The sequence below is a fragment of the Ruditapes philippinarum genome, unplaced genomic scaffold (assembly GCF_026571515.1).
Source record: "Ruditapes philippinarum isolate M1 unplaced genomic scaffold, ASM2657151v2 ctg183_1_1_1_1, whole genome shotgun sequence".
Lineage (NCBI taxonomy): Eukaryota > Metazoa > Mollusca > Bivalvia > Venerida > Veneridae > Ruditapes > Ruditapes philippinarum.
The window spans coordinates 111429-133518 of NW_026859131.1; the positions used below are offsets into that span (position 1 = coordinate 111429).

The 22090-nt window shown below is 31.9% G+C and overlaps 1 protein-coding gene across 1 annotated transcript; it reads left to right on the plus strand.

Moving 5' to 3' along the window:
* Positions 1–5350: 5350 nt before the first annotated feature.
* On the plus strand, positions 5351–21029 carry LOC132755361 (uncharacterized). The gene is made up of 11 exons (XM_060746232.1): positions 5351–5715; positions 6055–6180; positions 6831–6943; positions 7381–7470; positions 12551–12643; positions 17571–17681; positions 18168–18368; positions 19292–19490; positions 19800–19895; positions 20169–20264; positions 20570–21029. Exons 1-11 carry the CDS (start codon positions 5587–5589, stop codon positions 20915–20917), a joined length of 1602 nt encoding a protein of 533 aa, XP_060602215.1. The 5' UTR covers positions 5351–5586; the 3' UTR covers positions 20918–21029.
* Positions 21030–22090: the final 1061 nt, after the last annotated feature.

Consider the following 22090-nt stretch of genomic DNA (forward strand, 5'->3'; position numbering starts at 1 on the left):
TTGCCTCTCAAATTTCACGTCATGTCACAAGTATGTAGAGGATTTACTTGATACTTCACAGTGCAGTAAGACATCAGTATCTTTATGAAGAGAATTACTTTATAAAACTACTTTGCCATATATTCAATACCAAGGATGACACAAAAAGAAGGCATAAAGCCGACTTATTTCCATTGTGGTCCTTAGAATTTATCATATGACACCAGAAAGTCAAATTAATTACTATTATCAAATATTGCACTCACAAGTTGCTTATATTCTTATATCAATTATTGCACATAAGTAATTACATCACAAATTGCATCACACATGTATTATAATCATAGTTATGACAGAAAATGTCTGACAATGAATAGGTACTACTAAAATTATACACTAAACTCACAAAAAATAGCTGAAATAAAAGAACTAGTGCATAAAATTTTCCATGAGAGATTTTTTTTAAATGATCGCGACTTGTTATTGACCTAAGATGTGTTGGTAACCTGTTCCATTCCTGACAACCATTATATACAAATGTTATCTTTCCGAACCCCCTTATACTCTGGGAATAGAATAACTGTTACTATCTCTGAAACGAGTTAAGTAAAAGTGTACCTCCTTTGTAAGTTAAAAGTGCTAATTTAAATAACTAGGTGCACTATTATTGTGTATCTTATGTACATGACCAAGGATAAGGAACTTCACCCTCGAATTCTCAGGTAACCAACCAACTTCCTCAAACTGACCCCTCCCTATATGCGTGCGGGGACCGAGATTAAGTATAAATCTCAACATCTTATTCTGTGTGGCCTGAAGTCTAATTTTCAGATTTTGATTCAACTCCAAAAATACCAGGAGGCACACGCATAATCAAAATGACATTGTATTAATGATGGAACTAAAAGCTGTTTAGTATAACTGTTAAAAAATGAACTTTTTCTACATAAAAACTTAAGTTTTGCATTGGCCTTCTTAATTACCTGATTAGTTGATGACATGACCTAAGTCTTGGTTAAGACGCAAGTAAAATGGACTCTGTATTTCCAAGATGTATCGAAAGTTTATTATCAGTAACATATTTCAGTTTATTTAGTCAAGTCCTTAGCTCAATAATGAGATCATCGGATATGTAATCTAGGGGTCGCTAGTTTGATCCTCTGGCGACGTGACAATTGGTCACGGACATATTGAGTATTATGGAATTTGCCTCGCATTGCTGATTCAAAAATCATGTAGAATTAGTAAGATAGATCGGCAATTACTGGTTTATGTCATAAAACATGATCGACCGCCTATATATGACCAAAAATGTGTTAAAATTCGGCGTAAAAAAACAGCCAAAATTCTGTTCTAAAGGCATCTCATATCCATCAGATTAATTAGTTAATGTTTTAATCCTCGGTAAAGATTCAGGGTTATTAATATTTTATTGCATACGCAATATAGAAAGAGAATAAAAACCATTGTCAGTGGCGATAGTTTGGTTGCTATTAGCGACGACTCGATTGTTTACTGCAAAAATGGCGGACGAATAAAGACTATATTAATTAGTCAATAGGTTTCTTAAATCTTGTAAGTGTAATGTTTTTGTTAATAAGCCTTAATTAAAATATGGCAATCCATAAACCTAAGTTTGGCTATCGGGATAATATTTTGTGTCAAACTTATACATATATTTTCAATTTTAACGTGACGTATGCCAATTAGATTTGTGGTTTATAAATAAAAACAAATTTTTGTAAGATTCTTGTTTATCGCCATTTTTTACACTTCCAGGGGGTGAGTAACCAGAAACATTCGTTAGAGTTACGATCATCTAAGCTCTAGTTAGTAATTTACCCTCTAATCTAAAAACGTTCGTTATACCAAAAATTCTAACGAAATTGTCGTTTAATAACGAATACTTCGGAGTACACGTTAGACATTCGCTGAAGGAAAAAAAGACGTATGAAGCTCTTTCAACAAACTTTTTATGAGTACATATTATTTTTATAGCGTATTTTTTCCTATTTTCCTGATAATAAGTCCTTGATATGGTATTACAATATGTATATGTGCAAAGTTATGTTTTCAGCCAAACATAAATCATTAATTGTCTAAACGGTATTATCGTAAGGAATAATGACAACAACGACTAAATAGGAGTGACCAATACTGGACAAAGCGTTTATTAAACATATATAAACTCAAACGCACATTAGTTTCATCCACGAAGGATGAGTGGTAAATGTGTCAGCGCACTTATGCTCTAATTCAATTCTTTCAACCGAGCATAAATCATTTACAAGCTTAAGCCCTTCAACTTACATATACTACACTACAACAAAACAAGTAAACACTTTATATGCAATTGGCTAAGAGCGATTGTTCCAGCCGTTTATTTGACGAGTTTATACATAGAAAGAAACATAATTTATTCGTATCACAACCACTATGACATTATACACAAAAGATTAACAAATGACAGGTTAAACTTAAACTGATTTCGTATCATTCAACGAAAAAAAAACAGACAAAAAAACAACAGACAAAAAAAACCAACAAACATATTTTACTCATTAGATGTAATTCGTGACAGTCATTAACTAACAAAAATGGAGACCCATACAACAAATAACATAACATCTTTAAATGGAAAATCTAATTCACAAAGAAAACTTGACTGTTAGATACATGTTTTCGGCACATGATTAAAGATAATTAGTAATTTGATAAAAATGACCCTGTTACTTTGATTGTTCTACAAAAACAAAAACGAGAAAAAAATACAAGAAAAATGCCTCTTAAATTTAAATAATAATCACTCCTATATTCAATGTTTGAATTTACAATAAAGTATACACATACAAAAATACAATCATATAATATATTCATGAACTCTTAAATCGGGATGCTGCGCGCAGGCCACCCAACCCTAACTCCTTTTACTTATTTTTAGGAGGGGGAGGTGGGAAGTTCCTGTGGCTCAAGACCAACATGGACGTCTTCTCGTCCCCCGAAACATCTATTTATTTTTTTTAAACAAGCATTCCTGGCATATCATACATCAGAATCTGAAACTAGAAAAACAAGATTGTTTATATGCATTGATAAATACTATATTTATACACAATGATTGAAAAAAAAAAGTGTATCTTACGACGTTATAATCTACATAAACTACCGCAATTTTCTAAATATAATGTAAAGTTAAGATAAAACTCGTCTGAACAGCCGAAAAGCAAATTTTACACACCTATAGTATACCATATACATGTATCATACTTTTCACGTGCACATCCCCGCCAAAATTAAACACAGGCGACAATCATAACCCCGCTCAACCATGTACGCGGTAAGTTGCCTGGCAACGTGTGTAAATACATTTATACATTAACAGATTGGGGAAAAAAACACAAGCATCGCTTAATGCGATAACAATCGCTTAATGCGATAACAGTTCATGAAACCGCTACACAGGTACCGCACAATCACGCGTTAATACTGTCACACTTGAAACAACAGAAAATTGTTTATCTGAAACAGATAAAGATATTGTAATACATGTATATAATCAACAAATATCATTATATGATTCATTAAATTTATAAGCTAAAAAGGACACTGTTAACGAGCAAATACATACATGTATATGGGACTTGATGGGTGGGACTTATTGTTATTGCGTCTATAGCGTCGAATGATCAAAACACCTATAACACTGGTTTATAGTCTGATTTTATTGACCTGTCAATTATGCATACATTATAGAACTCATTTAAATATTCGATCCCACTTCGGTTTGGTCCGTGTAGTTTACGAGAATTAATGTGGAGTATATTAGTCATGGATTGAAAGTCACGCCAGCTTAATGTGAAGATTTTCGTTAATTCACAATAGTACAGTCGGTTAAGAGAATGCCTGATAATTTAGAGGTCTGTGGTTCGATCCTTGCTGTTGCCATTGTTTAGTACTCTTTCTTTATTTTTGCCGTATATTTTAATGGGACAGTTTGTAGTGTGTTTTACAGCATTGGAAAGACATTTATTGATTTAAATCCGTTTTAATTTTAAACATGAATTCTTAAAACATGTTATTTAAAAAGAATATAGATATAACAAAATTAAGTAAAACATAATAAAACAAAACGAACAACATGAAATAATCATATATAGCTCCAATATTGTTGAAAGTATTAATAAGAAAATAAAAACATAGACCTACGCGGTCTCGAACTTAAAACACGTGTGGCACTTAGAGTATAAGCTCGTGCTTTACCCTATTGCGCTATAACGCTGAGTACACTTTGTTGAGAGATACAAATTAAATTAAATTCCATCGTACAGCGTACATCTCACGGAACTTACCGAAAATCTACCGAAGATAAATATACTGTGTGCATCGACGTGTAATCAGTATGTAATTGACAGGTTAATAAAACCAAACAATACGTATACAGTCAGTGCATGGCTCACTGACCATAACCATATAAGTTAAAAATCGGAACACGTACGAATATTAACGAACAAAAATAAAAATATTTATTATTATTATTATTTATTATTATTATTATTATTATGACTGCATTCATTTTCAAAATAATAGGTTATTGTTAAATAATAACAATAATAATAAATGGCGCTATAACGTACTCATTAAACTTGTGTGAAACGATTTTTAGAATAATTCCAAATATATTCAATGTGGTCTTTATTTATTAAGTCAGGAGAGGCTAACTATATAAGTGATACGTACATTAGAGTGCCAAATTCGTAAAAACAAGTTTGTTTTAGCTGTAAATTATTTGATAATTTTGTTATTTTAACCGAACACCTGTAATTAGTTTTCTTGGCTTTCATAGGTTCAAATGTGATTCCTCCTTTGGTGTGATTGGCCGAAATTTCATTGTTTATGAAAAAAAGGTGGTCAATCCGATTTTGTAGAATTTTGCAAATTTTCTCATTTTTGGATTGACCTATATAGACAAGTTTGTCGCGCGTTAAGTATCTGTACAACTATTGAGTTGGAGTTTATACTATTAAAACGAATCTAACATTTATTTTAATCAATGGTCATGTTAAATGATATTTCCTCAAAATATGTCTATAAGTAAAACATATCCATGTACTTACATATACTGACTGACATTCTAACAAATAAATACTAGGATAAGACCTAAATAAGCACCAGTTTTCGGTTCTTAACCTTTATCTTTTCATTCATGTGATGTAAAGTTTTATTTTTAAATTGTAAATGTGTATACTTGTTTCAATTTAAACTGTTATTCTACTACGCCAATGATTATAACCCGATACATTGATTCAATTCGATAGAAGGTAAAACAGACAATGATCAGTAAAAACTGAAACAATAGAACGTATATCGTTCTACAAAAGCTATTCACAATGTTCAAGATTTCAATAAAAGACTAATACGTTTTACCCAAAACAAACGTGCTGTTTTTAGCAAAATAAAAAATAAATAAATAAAAAAAATGTGATATTTTACTGTCGTATTGTGAAAATCTATTTAATATAAGTACTTAAGTATTCAAGTAGAATTTATATTATGATATAATCATAACGTTACAGAAAATAAATGAAGAACAAACAATTTTAATAAAAAATGGCGTTTAATGCTAGAAAGTTGGAGATTATATTAAAGGAAGTGAATGCAGATCTTGTTAAAGAAGGTGTTTTGGCAGAGAGAGTGACACAAGATATATGGACAAAGCTAATGTCTAACCTGACACAAGTATTATTTTTGTTATCTTTTTTTCCAGTTTTTGGTGTTAAAGAAAATGCTTTATGCTTCATTGTTAACATCTTTAAAAGATATGAAGATATTTCAGAAAGAAAAAAATTACCTCGGATATCTAAGGTCACTTTCGTATTAAAAGAAAACGCTTACTTGTAAGTCATGCTTACTTTTTTGGTAAGACATGATAAAAGGCATATCTAGTACATCACCAAAATATTAATAGCAAATGCAAGTAAATGTAGCCAGTTTAAGAAAGTTCAGTCGTTCAAATAATTTTCGAACTTTTGATTTTGACAAAGTAAGTTTACTTTATTTGCGTAATGATGATTACAGGGAGAATACACAATGGCTATTCCGATAAGGAAAGATTTACAAATACACGTGAGGAAAAAGCGACAGAATAAAATGTACACTTTTAATAAAATCATACACAGACTTGATGAAATCTTAGACAGATATGTGAGTAGAAACATTATCTTTCATGTCTCAATGATTTAAAAGATACTTCATATTTGATCGCTTTTATTTTCAATATTTCGTTTCTTTTTGATCTAATGAAATTTAGAAAATGTGATTCACCATTTCTCTGCATTGATGAGTATAAATTAGGAAAAATTAACAAATAATAACTTATTTGTTTTTTAATATGAAATTAAAAAGCTACAAATAAAAGCTTAAATAACTTGATTACATGTATATGTTAGCGAAATTGGTATTTCTCTATATGCAAATTTAAAAAAATCTATTTTTCAAATTGCATAAAATAAAAATCTTTTTTATTATACATATAACTTGTTGAAGAAAATAAGGTCATTTTCGACGGACAAACACACATACATATACTTGTACATTCGTGTTCGTATTGTATTAATAATGATTCGGTTTGTAGCCTACTTATAACAAAAAACATAATCTTTTGCTTTATTTGATTTTTTTTAACGCTGCAAAAGACATTTTAACACAATGACATATTCACGGTGCTATCCTGGTGGATTGCTATTCTGTGGGATCATACCGTTGTCTCGATAATATCGAGCGAAAAAATCCATCAGAATAGTACACCTATTCGTTCCTATCTGTATTATGATCAATTAAGTTGACATCAACAGATCCCTCCGCCGGTCCTTATTGATGACAAAAATGAGAAGTGGGAGAAACAGGGGAAACAGAATTCAGTGAAATCTGTGAAGATAAAAGTACCAGCGGAAACTATACCCACATTGTAAGTTTTTATTGATATGATTGTAAGTTTTTATTGATATGAGTCATTTGTTGTTACACGTTGTTAATACTTTAAAATGTCTTTGCTTTTGTTTAAAGCTGTATAAAACATCATAAAAGCAGACATATGAAATCAATATAGAGCAAGGCAAGCACATCAATCATTTGTCTGTATTTCGTGAAAAAATGTTGATTGACTGTTCCAATGGGCACTCATACAGTACATTTATATCGTGAAAATTTACATGCAGTCAAATACTTAAAAACCGGGCTCTGTGAATTTTTCTATATTTCATAAACAACTTATCATTATTACAACCTAGCATGAGATAACAGAAATAAATGTTAACATCCAATCATTTACCTTAACACAATAGTAGTTCTTTATTGTGTGTTGTGATAATATTATAATGAAGAAATCGTCTACATTAATTCTAGAGAATCGATGTCTGATAAAATGAAAGCCATGAACGAGGAAACAAAGCGCATTCACTCATCAATCCGCAATATGAACATGCAGATAAAGAGGTAACCCCTTTTTTCATGATTTATTTATATATAATTAGTTCAACTAATTACACTTGTCAAAGAGACATCAAAATACATTTTGGACGGGCTTTAATTTGTCTTTTCCAATAACGGTGTGACAGCAGGAAAAACAACAAAATCTGTTAAATGGATCAAACCGTTCAAAATAGGCTAACTTACAAAGTGTTACAGTGTCAAGAAAGATAACTTATATTATTGGCGTCCGCGCCGAAGCGCGGCGCTCTTATGGAATGAGATCAGATTTTGTGAAAGGGCGACAGCAACTTCTCGAGCCTTTTAGTCGGTCATAATAAAAGCCGATAATTCCGATCGGTATGAGGGTGCTTGATTATTAAATAAGAATGAAATGTCGCGATATGTTACAATGAATTTTCGCAATGCAAACATTTTCAAATGAAATAACCTTTTCCGTCAATAAATCGCGCTCTTCGGGATTTTTTATTTATCATTTTGTAGTACACAGTCGGTTATCATGGTATGTTATTGTTGTACATGTATCCTAGAATGATCAGTTGATGACCTAAATATTCCAAAAACCTATTTATAGATATATCTTTTTATCACTCCTATCGGTAAATGCCGGTCTCTCCCGGTCTATTTTGACCAGGATTTACTAGTGACCGGCGAATAGTACCACACGTTTATTGTCCGGTCTCTCCCGGTTTTGGAGTAGATGTTTGATATCGTTACAATTAGAAAAAAACAACAATAGCATGTTTCATTTTATCTATATGAGATAAAAACAATAAATATGTACACGGATTTATATGTAATATAAATCCGTGATATGTACAATAATTGAGAAAAAGGTACATTTTTTATGGTATTAAAATGACATTATCAACTTTGAAACATTTTATTTAATTATTCAATTTGTTATCCGTGTTTAGTAAAGATGCCGAGGAATTATTCAAAGTTACAAATTAGATTTTATGAATTATTCAATTGATCGATAATTTAAAAAATGATAAAGAAAAATACGTGTGGTACGTGTTGATCATGCGTTACACATATGGATTATAAATGATTGCATACATGTATATCCGTTGCTATTAATAACCACGATCATAAAGAAATAACAAGTAATATTCTAATCTCTAGCATGCCAATCAAAGTTCATAATGAACAATGTCTTTCGTCCGCTCATTCATAAGTGGTATACATTTCTGGTAGTTTATAAGAATATCTTGTCATCATATGTGTACTAGTTCATCTTCACTTGCTGCATTTCTTGCTTGGACGCCCTTTGATGCTTTGCATCAATGCTTTTCTTGTACATGTATGTAATGTAGTAATTTTTCAGACTGGTAATTGTGTTACTTCCCTTTTATTGACATATTTAAATTGCTATGGAGTATAATTATAATACATGTGCCTCACTGAATGTTACAGTATTCACAGATAAAATAAATAAAATAACTACACATGGTGTACTATTAATTGTGCATCATTGTTTACTTTATGTTTAGTTTGAGGGATTTTTTTTTCCACACCAAATTTAAACATGTAATGAAATATACATGATTCATATACATGATAACATAAACACTTCACTTGAGAGGGCCTATGTACCACCCGCTTTTAAAAGTTCTAGAGTCAGACCTTTAATCAAAAAGTCAGGGTTGGATCAAGAGGTTATGAAAAACTACCGGCCTGTATCTAATTTACCGTTTGTCTCCAAAATTCTCGAGAAAGTTGTCGATTCCCAAACTTGAAAGACACCTATCTCTGCACATAAACTTCATGAAGAGCGTCAGTCTGCTTAATTATAGGCAGTTTCATTCAACAGAATCTGCTCTATTATGTGTACAAAATGACATTCTCCGCTCTCTTGATCAGAATGAAGCTACTGTTCTTGTATTGTTGGACTTATCTGCTGCTTTTGATACGATCGACCATAGTACCCTCCTTTGCCGGCTCGAACAACACTTCGGAATAGTAGGCAAATCTTTACAATGGATGAAATCATATATGTGTGAGCGTCATCAAACTGTCTTCGCCAATGGTGAACTGTCAAAACCTGTACGTATGACATTTTCTGTTCCACAAGGGTCCATGTACACCAAACATGTGGGCGCAATCTATCAGAAGCATAAACTACAACATCATTTCAACGCTGACGATTCGCAATTGTACATGGCATTTAAACCAAAGGAAGCCATTTCACAAATTGAGACCTTGCGACGGATTGAAGCATACCTGAATGACATCATACTATGGATGAATAATAACTTTCTGAAACTCAATGCGGACAAAACAGAGGTGATCGTCTTTGTACCAAAACGAAGTGAAATTGAAGATCTTAATGTAAGTGTCGGTGATTCTGTAATAAAATCATCAACAACAGTAAGAAACCTTGGCGCCGTATTGGACTCTCATTTAGACATGGAACAACATGTGAACTCAGTTTCTCGTTCATGCTCCATGAAAATACGACAAATAGGTCAAATTCGGAAATACTTGACTGTTGATTCAACCAGAACCGTGATAAACTCGTTAGTGACATCAAAATTAGATTACTGTAATTCGTTGCTATATGGATCTCCAAAGAACGTTCTCAACAAGCTCCAAAATGTTCAAAATACGGCTGCTCGTGTTATTACCAGGGCACCGCGAAACTGCCACATAACCTTTAAAGGAACTATATTGGCTTCCTGTGCACATCAGAGTCGAGTACAAACTCCTTACATATGTGTTTAAGGCGCTTCATGGATAGGCACCTACGTACATACGAAACATGCTAGAAATTTATACCCCATCCAGACAACTAAGGTCCCAGAATAATTGCTTAGCACTTGTTGTTCCGCGTAGTAGGACTGTGACTTATGGTGATAAACTCTGGAATGCCCTACCTAGAACACTTAAAGTTAAAAGCTGTGAAACTCTAACAGTGTTTAAGAGAGCACTTAAAACTCACTTATTTAAGAGGTTTTATTTAGACTGATTATGTTTTAGGTTCTTACCTGAATTTTATATTTTATGTGGGTCCTTTTAACTTTTTTAAAATACATTTGATTTGAATTTGTGACTTGAGCAATATTGATGTTTTAATTTATTTTTTCTTTTAAATATTGTATCATTTATTTGGTTATATTGTACAGTACTTTTAAACGTGTCAATGTGCATGGAAAAAAGTGCTTAAGAAGTTTGGTATTTAATAATAATAATAATAATGATTATATATACATCAGTTCAGTAGGTTTTAAAGTTACGTACAATGCATTGGTCTAGAACATATTATACAGTATTTATGTGGTGGTGAAGGACGTAAAAACCTACATATTTTTAGTGTCTACGCAGAACTTTGTGTCTGGACTAACTATAATGCAAACCCAAACTATGCTGCAATGTCCATAACAAAATGGAATGCAACTAGTAATAATCGCACATTCGGCTTTTTCAATCTGATTTTGCCACGTTACATTCAGATTTAGGACTTGAAAGCAAAAGCAACCGGTAGATGAGAATGCCTACCAGTTATACATCAATCGTATTTTGATAATATCAACTGTCGATATGCCGAACAGAAGCAACGATTGGAACCCAGGCTAGTCACGATAATGTAGAGAGTGAATTCCATGCTGTAATGGAATGTTCTGTGTGTGTAAAAATATTTGTTAATCAAAGGGCTGCAAGGTCTATGGTATTTTCTGATCTTTGCAATCTAAATCGTACTGTATATCTGTATGTATTTTCCTGTATAAGTTTATTTTTATATACTATAATTCATCTTACAGGGCACCGAGATGCAGCGACTACGTTTAGATTTTTTACTAGAACAGTTTGAGTTTGATACATACGGAATTTTGGATGACTAGAGTTGCATCAAATACCAATTATGTTCATTTTTATGACAAATCCTTGCATATCGTGGCTACATCCTTAAAAAAGACACTTAAAGAAATGCCTCGACTGGGATTTGAACCTCTCATACCCTAAACGAGCGCGTTACCCCTGCACTACCGGGAAGTTACACGAAGAAAGCCTGAATAAAATCAAATAATTCTAAATTTAGAATTTCCATTTCGGGGTTTGTAAAACTTATTATTTCGAGGTATTTTGTTCACGATAAAACTGTTGTTTAACACTGATGTTAATAATTTAGCGGAAAACTTCTTGCCAAAACGGTCCGACATGTATATATTCCACTCTACTCGACAGTCAGATTTAATTGTGTACTACGCTGGTAATCGACATCGCTAAAAATAGCATTTTCGTTGATTAAAATGATATTCATCCGTGTAATTTGTGATTGTGCATTTATTGACAATTCTATAAGCCAACTCTACTTTTAAACTTTGAATGCGTTGTAATTTGTTGGATACTTGTAACATCTTTCTATTACATCGCTAGTTTTAAGCTGTTTTGGGAACTAAGAGATTGAATGTCAGCATTGTATTTTCAGATCTGCGATCAGAAAATACAAAAAACACAATTTAGTATTTGACAACTATTACTAAGTTCATATTTTTGTTTTTAAATCAGAGTTGTGCAAGGTTTATTGTCTAAACCTACTTTGGTATAATAAAATATTTTACATACCCTTAAAATATTGAATCATTCTATTTAAAGTTAGATTTTTAAGATACTGTATCAGGAAGAGTATTTAGAATTATAATTCAACGAGTATTTTATTTTGATTTTATGAGTATTGTATTGATCTTAAGACAACTTTTGAGAGTTTTCAATATTTTTGACCCCCCCCCTCCTTTTTACCCAAGCAAATAGAATATTTGAGATAGAGTAAAAAACATCAACAACAGTTCATTATCTATCAATGTAATACATATTTTAACAATGATAAGCTCTTATCTTCTTAAAGTCTCTTATATTACATCTTATAGATTGAAGTTTTGCATATGATGCCACAGATACTGAATCTTAAATGCCGTTTATAAACTCTATTAATTGTGTTGTATATGTTGTATATGGATTGTGTACTGTGTTGACAAGTTTGGATCGAAGTAAGATAAATATAATACTTCAAAGGTATTTTGTTATTAAGATTGCATTGTAATGTGTATTACCTGTTATGATATGTATTACGACTTTTATTTAGAGACGGTGAAGAAATTGATGACAGTGGCATGTCATACAACAGAGCTATATTATCAGAGACTTTAAACAAAGACGAACCTAATGGGAGAAGTAGGTAAGTTTGCACTTTAACATAGCATTTACATTTATTTATATTTTTATTTTACAAATGCAACCAAAACATTAATCATAAAAGTCATATAGAAGAATATTTGATTAGGAAATAGAATTGTTCACCATTTAAAAGTGAGGTCAAGGAATTCTAATGAGTTCAACAAGGGTCTTCTTTTCATATATTAGATTTTCAGTAATTTATGTCACTCGGCTTAAATACTCATTATCTTCAATAAGTTAATTTCGATTCTACATTTGTTTGTAACTCTTGAGATACCTTACTCTTACTCACCTAAGTACATATATGTGATAATAAAGAGTAAGGTATCTAAAACAAAATTAAGGGGATGTAGAAATTAACTTTTTCTGGACGGCAGCGTCCATTTTTTGTCCGGAGCATATCTCTCTACACGCATAGAAGTATTTTTATGAAACTTCATAGAAATGTTCACCACAATCCGTGTCGCGCGCATAAATCAGGCCTCTAGGTCAAAGGTCAATGTCACACTTAGAGGTCATTGAAAAACGCTTGTCCGGTGCAAAACTTCTACATGCATTGAGGGATTTTAATATAACTTGGTACAAATGTTCAGCATTGTAAGGCAGAGTGTTGCTTGCAAAATTTAGATCCCTTTGACCGAGGTCAAGGTCACACATAGGGTTCAAAGTTCAGATAATAATATGAAAATGTGTATTCAGACCATTTAGTCACCATTTATTGAGGCACAAATGTTCATTATTATGACTTCTATAGTGAACCATGTAATTTAGTTTAATATATGGAAGGTCAAGGTCACTTAAGATTATAGTCAAGGTAGCTAAAGATGATCAAATATGGAGATTTTGCGACGGGCATATTTGCTACACATATGGAGGGATTCTAATGAAGCTTCATACAAATTTTCAAATTGAGAGATTGAAACACAAATGATCATTATCATAACTACTGGTGTGAAACACGTAATTAAGGTTAATATATGAAAGGTCAAGGGTCACTTAAGATGTTAAAATATAGAAATTGTGTCCGTATCTCCTCCACACCTCCTCCTACCGTGTGATTCTAATGGAACTTGAAATGAAATGTTCACCAGTATGAGAAACAGTGTCACGTGCATGAATCAGGTATCTAGGTTAAAGGTTAAGTTCATATTTAGAGGTCATTGCAAATGCTTGCTCGGAGCCGAAATTCTACATTTTTCGGGGGATTTTGATGTAGCTTGGCACAAATGTTCACCATTGTAAGGCTTATTGCGTCCCTGTATTTTTCAATTTTATTAGATCTGTCTAGTCACACTTGTTGTTTTGTCCAAGTATGAATCCTTTCCATAAATAAATGACACAGTTAAGAAAATATAATCAAAATTCAATCATTTGACAATCAAGGTCATTTAAAGGTCAATGTCATATCTAAATTATTCCACATATCTTTTTGATCTGTCCACATATGAATCAAATCCGTATATAAGTAACAAAATAATGACAATTTAACCAGATTTCAATAATTGACCTTGTTATTTTTGTCAAAAGGTTGTTTTGTCAAAGTATGAAGATAATCCATTTATCAATTACCAAGTTACGGTCAGTGAAAATTCAATAATGTATTGTATTTGAGCTTAATATACACGAATGTCATATCCTAAAGAATGTTCTGTTATTATATGAAGGCAATCCATTCAATAATGACAAAGTTATAGCCAAAAAACAGCAAATAAAATGAAAAATTCAATAAATTGACCTTCAATGCCAAGGTCATTTACGAGTGAAGGTCAATGTCTCTCTATTAACATGAATGTCTATCCTTAAAGATTATTTTGTTCAAGTTTGAAGACAATCCATTCAAAAATGACAAAGTTATAGCCACTTATAGCAACAAAAAAAAAACAAGCAAAATTTAGACTTTTCAATGTCCTTTATGAATGAAGGTCAAAGTTAGTCTTGTCTACTTAGAGGTCTTTTCCCAAGGATTGTTGTGGCTAAGTATTAAGACAATACACCGAGAAATTAAACAGTTATGATCAAGGCGACAACGGTAACGCCGAAGTGACAGTAACAATACCTATTATTAATACTATTTCTCTGGGGGTTTTTTAAGTAAGAAAGCCTACATACCCTACCTACTTTAAATGGACATGTTACCGCTACATATTTTTTACCTTATGAAGCATGATAGTATTGAAATCCAAAATTCTTAAGAAGTATACAGCCAAAACCAAGCAACTGCAAAATTCGCTGTTAAAATTGTGGTGCGTGGGTTCGTTGGGGTTTGGGGGTGGGTTGAGGTAGGGGGAGGGTTGGATGTTTCCGTCTCCATAATATTCTTTAACAAATTATTCTGTGTCGTTATTTTCTGTGTTTTGTAATTACTCTGTTAAAGTGTAATAGCAATTAATGTCCAAATTTTTATCCTTCACATTATTAATTAATATATCATAAGTCAGTAATTCCATTTTTCTCGTTTTTATAACATTTTTCCCTTCTTAATAACATAAATTCCAACCGGTTGAAAACAACAATATAAGCAACATAAAATGTGCCGCAGAAAACTAAGACACTAACACTTTAAATGATAAGTGTCTGTCTAAAAGTTATGTATGTATGTAGTCTATGCTTAATGAGGGTCCATCCGCCCGTAAGGGCACAAAATGCAGCTTTCGCTGTCGAGTACGGACCCCAGTCACCAGTCATGCCCTTAAAGAGTTAATTTTGAAGCACAAAGTGGTGATAATCTACCTCCATGCAATTTCCACGAAGTATTAGCCAAAGAGCCAAAAGTAGGTCACTGTACGGCGGTCAAATGAGAACCTAAGTTCCCAGTCTTCAAATCTTCTGCCGATGCCCTGTGTCTTCTCAACGACGTACACGTACCGAGGGAAAGAGAGAAGTCTCTAAACGTTATGTCTCATTCTTTCTTTAAAAATATAAGAATAATTGTTACCAAGTCGAAACGATAATGGACCAATGAAAAAAAGATTCTTAAACAAGAAAATATTAACCAATGAAAATATACACTATATCTATTATGAACTTATCGATTTGACCAATCAAAATGATTTAGATTTAGACTGATTAACACGCTAGATGTCAAAAGCCAGCGGCATGTTAATTCCTTTCTTAAGTCAAACAGATAATCAGATTAGAAAACTTCAAAATAAATGACTTAGATAAAATTAATGATAATAATCATGTTGTCATATATGTGACGTAAATAAACATAAATGTGTCAGACCCGTAAATTGCAATAAACATGTCTGGCTAATTGAAAATTTACATATTTCTGAATTTCAATAATTAAAAAAACGTTTCATTTTAATATAAACAAGAAAATATAATAATCTGACGAAAAGTATTTCGAAAGAATCAAATTAAAAAATACAGCATAACAAAATGCCCCCAAAAAACATCATATATAACCATTATTTTCCTTAAAAAATAGTGTGCTTGTTTAACTCATAGAATACGCAAATACATTTTAAACATAAATAAAAATAAAAATGTAAATGATTGTACTCTACAAAAAACATTGTTAAACAAACATTCGCCCACCTGCCCGGCAAAATTGAAAAAAATGGCTGGGCAAGTTAGTCACAATATTTACGGTTCCGCGAAACAAGTTCATTTTTCACGAAAAACAACCCAACATTCCTTATCCATTCTTCTCTTTTAGTTTTTTTTTCTTTTTAAGTTGTTAAATAGCCAAACTGTTATCCTGATTAAAATTGATTAAACGAAAAATGGAATTAAAAAAGCTGCAGTATGGAAGAGAAATTAGGGAGTGTGAGTTGACATGCTTCACTTGCCAGATGTACAGTGATAAGGAACTTGGGTGAAAGGTTCAATTTTTTATTATGAAGAAAAATATAACAATCAGTGTCTGGAAACTATTTAACTAAGAGGGGCAAGTTGAAGATGATCTGGACTTGCCTTTTGGTAAGTTCATTTGAAAAAATATTTCTAATACTGAAAACAGTTGTTTCTGGTGAGCGGTTCAGGCCCATTATGACCCTCTTGTTATATTGCTCTTTTTGTCCAAAAATATTTTGCTCTTATTTTGGTAAAGTCTATATGGTCTTTTTAAATTATTTAAACTTCAATCGGATTAAAATCAATAGATGCAATTTCAATTCGTAAGATACTATACAAAACGAGATAAAACAGTGCTCTGGGTTGTTTTTCATCCGTGCCTACATTTTTATTAACATATACTGCAAAACTAAAGAAAAGGGGCAACAGTAGGGCTAGAACCAAAGGACTTTTTTTATATAGGGATATCACTTAACCGACTGTGCTACTGAGGAATGTGGCCAAGACCTACAGATTAAACTAACTTTTATGTACTGTTTACTTTTGTATCTTTAATTTTACTTAATTTATGTGGACATTTAATCGGTATTTGGAATGAAAATAAGTCAACAACTCCCAGCATTTAATTACTATTTGTTTACATGTTTAGTTTTTTAGCGTAGGCTACACCAAAAACCGTATCCATTCTGTGTATTTTTATTATGCCTCAGAAGGGTAAATATGAGTTTAATCTGGTTAAAGAGTATGTAAGATCAACCGCATTGTAAATAACATGTTGCAATCTGTATATGTCTTAATGTGTTACCTTCGGTAAATAAAGTTATTATTATTATTTATTATTATCAGCTTAAAATATAACTTTGAATAAATGAATGCGAAATATTTTCCATTAAAGTAACAAAATGTAAATAAAGTGAATCAATACAATATTAATTGCCAAGACAGAAAATTGACCGATGAGTAAGTTTTTTTCGAAACAATAATAGACATCAAAAATTAAAAATAAACTTTTGAGAAATATAATAAAAGCATTTATGAAGAATTATAGACCTTAACTTTTGTGTTAGAGGTCCTTATCCGAGGTTTAGAAGATACGATTGCATAAACACACGATTTTTTATGATTAGAGAACAACACAGGAAAGAGGCAGATATTTCTCGTGAAGAATACTATACAATGCAAGCAAATCAAAGTGTCCTCATGAAAACAATTGATGATCAACAGATGAAAATAAAGATGTAAAATATCAATGTTTTCTCTTTATATCTCATATTCTATTTTTCTTTGGGATGTCTTTACTTCTCAAATGCGTGTAAAATCATTGTTCATTCCTTTGTGATATTGTATGTACATTATCTTAAATACATATCTTTATCTATGTTAAAGTTGAAGATTCATCAGATTTTATTATTTAACAAAATAACAGACATCTAAGACTTGAAATAATTTGATTGTACATGAATCATGAACATTCACATGATGCTGTGGTTTTGATGAGTCAATATCAAAGTACTAGAAATTAAAGCATGTTTTTATGATTCTGTCTAAACATGAATAGGACAACAAAATGATAGTTGCAAGCATAATATAGTATTTGCAGTGTAACTTACTATATATATAAAACAATACAAAACCATTGTATTAAAGCAATGCAGCTTTTAAGACTTTAAGATCGAGACATTTACTGATCTAGGTTTCACCCAACCATTTTACTTCCTTTCTAGGTTAGAGGAATCAGTAACAAAGCTTGAAAGAAAGAATATGTCATTAACGGAAGAAATAGAGAATATCGGTGTGGAAAAGGGAGAGAAAATTGACGTGTATAGTAAGGCTGAAAGAGAAATAAAATTTCTCAGGAATGAGTTGAAGATAAAAGAAAGATCACTTCAACTCAGTATGATGGAGAGGAATGAGCTCTTAGACAGGTATACGATCTGATTCTTAAAGTAAATGGCAAGGCGATCGTTACTGAGGGATACGAGTATGACCAATGTCTGGCAGGGCATATACTTTATTTCATTAAAATGATATTAATGTCATGTTTGTTATAGACATAAAAGAACTTGACAATAACTTAGCGTATTTTCTTGTACAACTTCATATCTCATCAACATTCTTATTTCATTAAAACGATATTAATGTCATGTTTTTTATAGACATAAAAGAACTTGACAATAACTAAGCGTATTTTCTTGTACAACTTCATATCTCATCAACCATCAAATATATTTGCTTTTAACTTCACATATATCTTTGCAACCATAACTGAAGACCGTTTCCAGTAACCCATAAATCTGTCATGTATATTGATAGAATTATGATCTTTATGAAATTATAAAATCCTGGAAAAAGTTCCTAGTCCGAGCTCCTGAAGTTATTCACTTGAAACTATATGTCTGTTCTCGGGATCATAACTGGAGGTACTGACCACTCTAGCATGTATTTTGAATAAAATATAGCCCTTTGTATAGATTAAAAAATATTTGTCAAGTATTTGTGTGCACGAATAGTCTTTAAAACTAGTTGGCCCTGAGCAGTTTTCGTTGGTGTAGGTAGAAATATTCATTTTTGAAAGATCTTTTCACAAGGTAATTAGCAATATAATATATTTGACATTAACATTGAAAAACATTTACATTCAGTACTGTATGTTTGATGTCATAAAGTCAAAACATAATGTTACCAGCACACATGATGTTAAGTGAAGTCACTGTTTAATGTTTCAAAACTGGAACTTGTATATGGTTAGCAAAATATGTATGATATTATTTGCACTTAAAACACACAAAAAAACCCACAGAGATAAACAAACCAAGGACGATGTATAGTTTATGTGCTTTGTCTTCAGATTAAGCTCTGCAATACCAAACAATCTGACAAACTCAAGTTGCTCGAAGACAAATTTAGATGAAATTTCTCGTCCTACTCAGCTTGCAGATATGTACTCGAAACTTATCAACACTGAATGGTCAGATTCACTTCATCTACTCACGCTCGAAATGAAAGATGAAAAGACTGTTATTCAATGTCTTCTAGAAATCTTAATGGTAGACTACCATCTTAATATTAAAACTTAACTACACTCTTGCCATCACTTACAATATGCTCACATATTTATTCCGACTTAACCAAATCACCAGTTAGAAATATTCTTTACTGTTAAATTGATCACGAATTTCTCATTTAAAGTTCAATCTATCGAGAATAGTTTATTTTGTAAGTACAAATATATCTCTGTTCTATGGAAACTAAATGCAGTTTGAAAATTACGATGAAATACCGTGGCAGGTTGTTTAATTTTTGAGACGCACTACTGTTACATTGAGAGACTACTTAGACAATATTGTTGTCTTCAGGATTCCTATTGGTTTTGTGTCAGTGAGAACGAATATCACACAAATATCCTCATTGATAGCCTTTTCAACCCGTTTACACGTTCTTCCGACACAAAGGTAGGAAATTTAAAACAAAACATTTATGTGCGCTTGAATTCTTTCTTTTATAATTGTTGATATTTTACAAATTGTTATTGAGTTGAAATAATATGTGAAATCGTAAAATAGTGTTTAAATCATACGTGATTATATCGTTTGCGCATAAACAGTTAATTTATTCATGATTTTGATCAATATTTTATCTTCCTTATTTCAATATTTCATCATACAAGTTGGGTATATAAGAACATATCACTGCATAAGCACATTCAATATGAATTAATGTTGCAGACTGTAGATGTAAATGTGATAGGTGAGGTCAGGATGAAACTTGTGAAAGACTTAAAACGATCTGCAGTAATGGATGCCTTGTCAAAAGTTCAAGTTGTACGTGCTTGATATCTTATTGTAATGTTGAATATATTATCCTCTATTCAATTGTTCGCTATAAAAACAGAAGTTTTTTTTTCTCTCAAAAAGAAGGTACATTGCCTGATTAACATCTTAATTTTGACCGTAACTAGGTAATTTCTGATTCTCTCTTCACTCTAAAACTAAAAGAAACTATAAAAAAGGAAATATTAATGTCAATTTTGTAACATATCCACCTACTATTAATGGAAATCATAAAGTTATATGTAATCACATAGCTACTTGGATACTCTGTTAATGTGATTATATTTCCATTTCAGCAATTTTTGCAGACCATGCAAAGGACAAAGAAAAAGTTATATGATGAAAATACATCAAAGAAACTTATTGCCTACATAGACAAGTGTGTAGAGATGTGTTGGAATATGGTGAATCAAGACCCTCCCGTACTCCTGGATCATAACCCCCCAAAGTCTGGGGATGAGTTTGATCGGGATGCATATAAATTTCACACAAAGTCCGGTTCCAAAGTCGATTTTCTGGTGCTACCGGCAATGTTCATTGAAAGAAGAGGATTTTTACTTTTGCAAGGTGTGGCGCAACCTAAACAAGAGGGCATAGCTCTAAGAATTTCATCGTCACTGTCAACAAGATCTTATAAAATATGATATTTGTCAACATATTAAAACACAATCACATTTCAAAGAGCAAACTTATTTTTGCATGAAATGAGATTTAATGATTAAGGAATACAAAATAAAAATAATTAAACAACTTCTATCTGTAGAATTGTCTTAGATCTATATAATTAAAGTATTGTGTGTGTGCGGGCGTGCGCGTGCATGCGTGCATCCAGATGTTTCGATGTATCATTAATTGTAAAGAAAAAGAAAAGAAAATATCTGAGTCGCACAAAATGAAGGAAAGTTGTCCCTGTTTATGAATATTAACCATCAGTGCAATACATTTTTTTTTTATTTTTAGATCATTATAACATCGGCTGGCAAAATACCTTGATACACTTTTCTTCGAATAGCGGTAACATAACGTATCTTTTAAAAATGCAGCTATACCGACTTCGGTTGATGTTGATATTTCCAAATCTTTCCCTTCCTCCTCATCAAGAGGGCATATTAGCTTTATATCATGTATCATATAAAATATATCATACCATGTGTGCATTGTTAAGTAAGCCTTCTGAAACTAGAAACGTTAAAGGTGATTTGGTCCGAATTTCTTTTAAAAAATCGCTCATGGTCTCATTTAAATAAAAGATGTAACTGTTGGTAAAATATTTCATTTTCTAGGATGTTAAAAGGCGAGTGAGGCATGGAAAAGGACTGTGTTTGATGACAGCTTATGTTAGTGATGTCAAAAATCCTTAATGTGTGTGTGCGTGTGTGCGTGCACACGTGCATGCGTTTGTGAGTGTGAAAGGGAGAAAATCATGAGCGGGAAATTATAGACACGTAACGTGATATAATAAATTATATATATAATAAAGTTTAAAACGGCAGTCTACCATAAACCAGAACGAAATTGACATTGCGCGTTATATTACCCTTGTAAAAATACATTATGTTATTAAAAAAAAAAGTTTACATTTGTGCTGAATGATTTGTAACTTGTTTTTGTATCACACACACACACAAGCACGCACGCATGCACGCGCATGATTAAAACTGCTGTTGTAAATAGTAGGGTGGATACTAGTGCATGTAAATCAACAAAACCATGGTATGGTCAGGAATGTAGGGGAAAAAGATCTGTATACATGAAAGCAAGAATATAGACGTCTCAATTCCAATGGAAATTTAGAGTCTTTAAAAAGTGCAAGTAAA